This window comes from Protomyctophum bolini (genome assembly GCF_963924005.1).
Source record: "Protomyctophum bolini genome assembly, chromosome: 19".
NCBI lineage: Eukaryota > Metazoa > Chordata > Actinopteri > Myctophiformes > Myctophidae > Protomyctophum > Protomyctophum bolini.
The window spans coordinates 28,726,479-28,735,078 of NC_137880.1; the positions used below are offsets into that span (position 1 = coordinate 28,726,479).

At 41.7% G+C, this 8,600-nt stretch overlaps 1 protein-coding gene across 2 annotated transcripts; it reads left to right on the forward strand.

Moving 5' to 3' along the window:
* Positions 1–1,657: 1,657 nt before the first annotated feature.
* On the forward strand, positions 1,658–7,525 carry nr2e1 (nuclear receptor subfamily 2, group E, member 1; the record flags this gene model as incomplete). 2 transcript variants are annotated; one of them, XM_080790350.1, is made up of 9 exons in its annotated part: positions 1,658–1,718; positions 4,173–4,318; positions 4,845–4,932; positions 5,195–5,430; positions 5,669–5,812; positions 6,027–6,123; positions 6,316–6,465; positions 6,636–6,741; positions 7,255–7,525. In XM_080790350.1, 9 exons carry the CDS (start codon positions 1,658–1,660, stop codon positions 7,415–7,417), a joined length of 1,191 nt encoding a protein of 396 aa, XP_080646476.1. In that variant the 3' UTR covers positions 7,418–7,525. The 2 variants fall into 2 exon arrangements, with proteins under 2 accessions (XP_080646476.1, XP_080646477.1); XM_080790351.1 differs by having other exon boundaries at positions 1,658–1,685.
* Between the last annotated feature and the right edge of the window lie 1,075 nt (positions 7,526–8,600).

The following is an 8,600-nucleotide window of genomic DNA, read 5'->3' on the forward strand; positions in this document are numbered from 1 at the left end:
ACGAGGATTAGAACGAGTTAAGGAGATTATGTCGCACATTCACCCCCACCCGCCCAACCACCTACCCTACCCAACCACCCACCCACCCACACACACTCATACGCGCGCACGCTAACAATAAAGTGAAGTTATTCAATTATGAAGACCACATGGCGCAGTCATTTTCATCGTCCGTAATACGGTATTGTCGTAGTCTATGTGTGGCTACGAATTTAAAAATCATGCTTCTTAGCTGTGTCGCTATAGTCTCTTATAGGTTGAAAGGTTGGACAATAGCTAATTGCAATTAACTACGCCTCTCTACCCCACCCTCGTCCGTTTAAATCGACACTTTCAACGTCCATATGGCCTCTAGTGTACCGTGGGAATGAACACAATTAAAAACAGAATATGGATTTCTGGAGTTACCGGGTGAAAGCACAGCAAGCTGTCAAGGTCAGGGTGTCAATGAATGATGTACGGGTGCTCCGACCGACCGACCGACAGACAGAAAGACAGAGAGACAGAGACACGCGCGCGTGTGTCTCTGTCTGTCTGTCTGCGTGCACACACACACACACACACACACACACACACACACACACACACACACACACACACACACACTGATCGAGCCATGCATATACGATATACAACCTGTTGAAAATGTCCAACCTGTTGAAAATGTCCAACCTGTTGAAAATGTTCAACCTGTTGAAAATGTTCAACCTGTTGAAAATGTTTAACCTGTTGAAAATGTTTAACCAGCTGTTGAAAATGTTTAACCAGCTGTTGAAAATGTTTAACCTGTTGAAAATGCTCAACAGGTTGCACAAAATTCTAGTGACGCGCGATGGTGTATAGGCGGCTATATACAATATGTCCTATACAACAAAATAAATCACCACAAATGTATCAAGAAACATCGCAAAAACACCATTCATTTCATTCTCTCGAAAAGGAAAACAAATCTCTGTCTTGCATCTTCATTATAGGCAACCTGTACACCCGAACCTCCCCCCCCCTCCTCCCCCCGTTGGTGACGTCATGCTGGCGCTGGAGTTGGGAGTAGAAAGCAGGGAAAGCTAAGTGGATGAAGGAAGTGGAGTTCTCCACCCTCCGCCTCCCCTGACTCCTCTCATAAATATTACCATGCAAGGTTTAATCTAAGGACTCACGGCAGTAAGTCACATCGGCTCCCGGTTTGAACAAGCTCTCTCTGCTTAGAGAAGCCTATATTTGTTTTTCATTAAGAATTACCCACTGCCCACTATAGGCTTAGTGAGGTGCGCTGCATCGGGCAGTTTTTCCGTTTCTTTCTCAACTTTGCGCTTTGGTCGCCCAGAGGCGAGCGACTGCTTCTGTTGTGGTCGGTCCCGTTAACTGCACGCACGGCGGCAGCGGGTCTCCAACTCTGTAAAGGACCTTGTGTGACCCGGACTCCGGTCTGTCCACGCCAAGACGATGTGCAGTCGGATATGTTGATTTGGGGTGCTTGGAAACTAGCTATATAGGCCGTCTACTTCACGTTGGGTTACTCTTACTGCAGGACATTAATAGCCCATCTCGATGAGTTTGTAAAATTAAGGCTTTCATAAAAGGTTGCTTATTGTTCGTGATTTCAACAACAGAAAGAACGTTTTGTTTCCAAACTTTGCCTATTATTAAGTCAGTTTCCATGATGAGCAAACCCGCCGGCTCAACAAGTGGCTGTTTGGATATTTTGAACGTGAAATCAAGTAAGTGCTTCCCGCATTTCATTATGTGGAGATCTTTACAAATCCTGTCTGTTGACAAAAAGTGCATGTCAGATAATTAAAAAAAAAGTATAAGCATAATTATCATATTTGTATTGGGCACCTGTAGCCTGCAATCAGCAGTCTATACCGTCTATTGCTGGCGCTGGCATATAGGATGCATATACCTTTTTATTACAAACGTAGCCTACTCTTTAAAGCTAATAGAAACATGTGTATATTTATTGAAATTGTGTTATTAGAAATCCCACATTTTGCTTAATGCGCCACGCAGATTGACAGCTGCGCAGATTGAATTGCGTTTGCTTAATTGATCTATTAAATCTCTCGTGCACGGTTTGTTGGTTGGGTGATGTGTAAGTGAAGAAATAAAATAAATAGCCCATACACCAAATGGTCCATCTTTAAAGTTAGGCTAATGAGTGTCACTTTTATGTTGGCTATCTCATTTAAATATTATTGTCAAAATGATTACGTTTAAGAGTTAAATACAACAGAGATAAATAATTAAAACAATTAATGATTCTCATTGACTGTTTATTTATACGTGTAAGCATGGGTGTGTGTGTGTGTGTGTGTGTGTGTGTGTGCGTGCGCGCGTGCGCGCGTGCACGCACAACACGTATGAAACGTTTAAATATAGCTTCACATTAATTAATTTAATTATTCATGATTATGTTAATTGAGTTGAATAAAGCTGCTGAATGTGTTACTGCTTTGTAATTTTAAATAGATTTTAACGGTATTTTTTTCCTTTGTAAAATAAGAATTGTCACATTATCAGATATGAATTAATTCATGTTATATGTATAATAAATATGCCTTTGATAATAATAAATCTGCCTTTTAAACAGCAAAACGTGATGCGTTTAATTTCGATATAGCCTATTATAACTTTAAAATATCAGAACATATGCCTACAAACATAGGTTTGGCAAGTTATAAAGGTCTACTTCATGATTTTAAAGAAAGTCCCATGCATTAGGCCTATACAGATATGGGTGTGGATGGGACTTTATCAAATTTAGGAATGCATGCAAGCTGCACGTATAGGAAACTTAATTCCCATTTAATATGCCACATAACGAACTATACTGAGAGCAGAGAGGTGATAAATAAGTTCCCATTTTAACAAACTGTATGTATTTCAGTCATTCTTAATCTGTACCAAAAAAAGGATTTGATAGTTTATAGTGGAAATATTGGAATCTTTCGTTTGATGTTTAGGCCTATACTATATGAATGAATTATTCACACTTTGTTCACAATTGTTTTTTAAAGTGAAAGTACGTGCAGTGTGAATTTGAAATTTACAAACATATCATTCAATAGCTGACCAGCTTCTTTTTGAATCCCAGATGTTTCATTTAACTTCACATCTAGCTATGAAAAGTTAGGCCTATATATATTCTATTTATTAAAGCTTTTTTATTTATTTTTTAATATAACATATCAAAGACTCGATAGTGCAAGTGCAGAATGCTAATTCGTCTCTTAACTTAGACTAGCTATATATTACAAGGCAGAAGCGCACAGTTTAATATGCTATTCTGATTCTCATGGTGGGCTCTAGTAAAATGTCAGCCCTATAGTGAAGTCGATTGTTTTTGCTGCCGTGTAGTTAACGGGCGGGCCGCATCCGAATTCCCATGCTACCCCTTTTGACGGGTCACTGGTGAATCAATGAGCAGGTGGCAAAACGTCAGTGTAATTACATAGACGGCTTTCCCCCGAGAGAAAAAGACTCCCTCATATGCATACAAATATAGTTCTTTTAAATAGATTTGAATACAACATCTTTACAGAAATCACATTTTTTCATCTACTCCGGGGTCGATTTACATACACTTCATTTGAGTTGGTGAAACGAGTTGGTGAGCATTATTCTCGGTGCCGTGTCACTCCCTAATCCTTGGGCCTATAGACCTGCGGGATAAAGCAGCTGTCGAGTCCCATTATGAAGGGGAGTTGGCAGCTTGTCGAGATCGAGGCAGTCAGACGAGGTTCAATGGGGAAAATCATTAAGTTAACACTTTCCCTAATGTCTCCTTTGTGCGCCTTCGCGCATTGTCTTAGAGAACTCAGATATGACGCTTCCCACCGAACTTTTACTTGAACTAGTATATACATGCACATACAGACAGTGGGTTCCAATGGTAGGAGTTGCATGTGTGTGTGTGTGTGTGTGTGTGTGTGTGTGCGCGCGCGCCATGGGAGGTATAATGCGTGCAGTTTCATTTAACTTTTTCGAAGAATAAATACATTCGATATTTCCTCAGAGATAGAAAAACAATCGTTAATATAAACGAATAGAACTTTCTTCTTTTGTAGATTGACATATAGGCTAATTATGAAGTTTAGAAGTTATGGAAGATTCGTATTCAATAAAAACTAAATGAAGACGCTGCAGGCTAATTGAATGTCTGCATTTCACAGGTCGCATATTGGATATTCCATGCAAAGTGTGTGGCGACCGCAGTTCAGGTAAACACTATGGTGTGTATGCCTGCGATGGCTGCTCTGGTTTCTTCAAGAGGAGCATCCGCAGGAATAGAACCTACGTCTGTAAATCTGGCTCTCAGGTGATTATTTCCCCTTTAAAACACAATTGGTGCCTATATATTTTTTCACCTTGTACAAAAAAATAAAAACTCACAAGGGTTTTATACCCATGGATTGCGCATTTTACGCACCGCCACCAAGTGTTTTATTTGGTTCACCTCCTCGGGGCTCATTAAGTCTTCGAGTATAGCCTATAGCTACGAGTAGCCTATACCTTAATGTCTTCTCCTGGATCATTACCTACAGGGCTAAACACCGCGCTGCTTCAATAGATCAGGTGTAATCCAATCTAATGTATTGACACTAAGGCGCGGATTTAGTCAGCAGTGGGCGGGATACGCTACTTATCTGCTGGGATGAGGCCGCACTTGGAGCGGCAGGGGAGCAAGTTGATCACTATGATAATAGCATGATCTTTCACCTGGAGATTGGTGTCCCAGGAAGATAATGGCAAGAAGCTTTTGTCCCCGTGCTGCGCGAAATTCAGCTTGAAGCTGTGTAAAAAAAAACCCTCTCCTCTTTTTCTCCCTCCCTCTCTTGTTATAGGGGGGTTGCCCTGTGGACAAAACTCACAGAAACCAATGCCGAGCCTGCCGCTTGAAAAAGTGTCTGGAAGTGAACATGAATAAAGACGGTAAATGGGATTTAATTGAATCAACACTCTATTATACCGCATGCGGTTTCATTTAGATTTGGGGTGGCCAAGTCGTTTGGAAAAGTGTATTTAACGCAATCAACTGAGCAACACGCGTTAACAGGGGTTGCATTCATAACGCTCCATGCATGAGAGGCAAATCATTCATCTCACTGTGCCTCTCTACTAAATACAAACAAACTTAATATAGCGCATTCACTCCCAGAGTACATCAGAGTCGTGTATCTCTCTCATTTCACAGCCGTGCAGCACGAGAGGGGCCCCAGGACTTCGACCATACGCAAACAAGTCGCCCTATATTTCCGGGGACATAAAGAGGTGAACGGCTCATCGACCCATTTCCCGGGTTCCTCTCTAGCAGGCCCGCCATTCTTCACCACGGTCACGCAACTGGAACCGCACAGCCTGGAGATGAGCTCAGTGGCGACCACACCAGAGAGGCAAGCCATTGTTGGTCTCGCTCAGCCTACTCCAAAGGTAAAAGCACCTGCCTTGCGTCACAATCCGGTAGGCCATGTGCCCTACAAACGTTTAAACGCTGTACCTGTATGGCTGTATTACAACATATGACATTCTTCTTCCGTTTCAGTATGGCCTATAGAACCAACTTTAGAAATTGTTTGTGTGTGTTTTCAATTTAAGATAATTAACTTACTATAGACTAGACGAGAATTAAGTATACTGATCATGATCATGCCATTCAATGTTGCTACAGTACCCACATGAAGTGAGTACACCCATGTATCTGTACGAAGTGGCGACGGAGTCCGTGTGCGAATCGGCCGCGCGCCTGCTTTTCATGAGCATCAAGTGGGCCAAAAGCGTGCCCGCCTTCTCCACGCTCCCTTTATCTGACCAGGTATAAGTCTAAGAAACGCAATTAACTGATTATTAATGCATTCAAATGGGGTGTCATATTAAAACCCTGCTTTTACGCACACACATCGACGCGGTCTTATTGTTCCATCCATTAAAAATAATAAGTAAACTGATTTCCATTCAAAGGCTATACCACATTTCCAGTTGTCTCTCCATAGTGGTAGGCCTACTTACTGAAACAATCCGTTTTGCAGCTGATCCTGCTGGAGGATGCCTGGAGGGAATTGTTTGTTCTCGGTATCGCTCAGTGGGCCATTCCTGTGGACTCCAGCACCCTTCTGGCGGTTTCTGGTATGTGTAGCCTACTGGGCATCATGGGCATGAGAACACACACACTCACATCTATATGCATAATAATAATAGTCGGGACGTCAGCCGGTTCCCAAGGATCCCAATACAATTGAAGATGCCAACAGATGTGCGTAAAATATGTTAAACATGCGGGCTATATCTGTGCTGACTTTGTTTTGTGATCATTTACAGGAATGAATACAGATAACACAGAGTCTCAGCGACTGAATAAGATTATCTCAGAAATACAAGCGCTGCAAGAAGTTGTTACGCGTTTCAGACAGATGCGTCTAGATGCAACCGAATTCGCCTGTTTGAAGTGCATAGTCACATTCAAAGCTGGTGAGTTAAAACCGCCTCTTCACAGTTACTTCCACCAATTCAGCACCTACAAGTTATAAGAAATAAGATATAAGAAACCTATAAGAAATTATGCAAAGGAGAAACAGTTTTTAGAGGTTATAGCCGATGCGGCAAAGGTTAAAATGCCTCTACCCTCTACTATCACACAGTTCCAACGCATGGTGCTACTGAATTAAGAAGTTTCCGCAATGCCAGTGCCATCGCCGCGTTGCAAGACGAGGCACAGCTCACACTCAACAGTTATATACACACCAGGTAGGCCACGAGTCAACCTCTGTTTCCACTCCTCCCATTCCTCTGGGCAGTCAAACTTGAATTCACTCGGTGGATTAAACTTCGGCATTTTTGTCCGTCTTTTTTTTTCTTTCTACAACGACACGCCCGGTTCTGACACCATGTAATGTCTGTTGATGTGTATCATAGGACATATAATATCACAAGCAGACTCAGCGAGTTCTCATGTCAGTTGTAGTAGTATTTATTATAACTTCCCTCCACAAGCTCGGGTAATACATTAACTTCCTTTATGACGCGGACCGGATGTCCACGTCACTCAAGACACAACACAACGACTCTTAACAAGACAAGACCACTGTCTCAGTACATTCACTCATTACAGTGTGTGTCATTAATTGTGACAGTAGGCCTTATACCAGTGACACCAGTCATTGCATATATATCACAATAAGAGATTGCCTATATTATATTGGAGAGAATTCAACTGTCAATCACCTGGATCAACTGACGTTGAGCCCTTGTGTATCTCAGGTATCCCACTCAGCCCTGTCGCTTTGGGAAGCTGCTCCTACTGTTGCCCGCCCTCCGCGCAGTCAGTCCATCAACTATAGAAGAAGTGTTTTTTAAGAAGACCATCGGAAACGTGCCAATCACGAGGCTGCTCTCTGACATGTACAAGTCCAGCGATATATGAAAACATGTGGTCATTTCATTGCACACGGAAGTGACTTAAACAAAGCAACAATCAAGCACTCCACCCAATGCAAAGTCGTATAGCAGGTGGAACCATGGACTGAATCTTGATGAGCACATTTCTATTCTTAATGGTTTAAGAAAACCATTTAGGCCTGAGCTATGTTGAAAAAGACTGTACAACAGCTAACAGTGGCTCTAGTCTAGAGTTAAGGATAAAAGAGTAGCTTTTTATTTTATTATAGTGTCCTTAAGATGTTGAACTACAATCTTTGGTGTAAGCCTCGATGGCCTATACAGTGTAAAGTTGTAAATGTTAAGGCGAACCCTGCGAATGTTTTGCAAAGAAACTCCTCCCACAAGTTTTTCGCGAGTGTAAAACCAATGAGCTTGACAACCAATGTCCTTCCAATCCAATCCAAACGGAGGAAACCAAAAGACGACACGTGCGTATGCCAGGGCAGCAAAACATGAGAGTCGCTGTCCATCTGACCCAGTGCTGAAACCAAACGCGACGCATGCGCCGTCGAAGAGGAACTGAAGAGACATTCTGCATATGAATATGCTTGCACTGGCTCCCCAAACTCTGAAATTGAAATGACCAGAAGGGGTGTCTGTGTTTAAGTGGATACTTTCATGTTTGTGTTGGTGTGCCCCAGCCAAGAGACAGCATTAAACCTATCAATCTACAGTACTTTGTCATGTTAGACACTAACACTGGATTCAGCACTTGGAACAGTTTTATGGGCTGTAATATTTTTATTCTGTTGTACAAAGTGGAAGTTATAATTCTTTGAAAAGTGTAATGAAGTATAGGACATTAAATATGTTGAATTAAAATGTCTTGAATATAACCTAATGGAATTGCAAGCTGTTGTTTTGAAACACGTTTTATAGAACAAATACTGGTCGGGGAATTACACAGGGGGCAAAAAAAACCTTGCTAGTGCCACAAATTATCACAATTTCAAATTGAAAACAGCTCCAATGACCTCATGAAAACAAAGAAAAACCCAGACAACTCAGGACAATGTTGCCATCTCTGAAACTCCCAGGGTAGTCAGTGGACAACATATTTACATTTTCATTCTTCTATAAACATGATAAAGGTTAGATATGTGTGCCTGAGTTACTGTAGTAGTTCTCATGTGCATGTACAGTGATGGTGAGGATCATCGATGAAT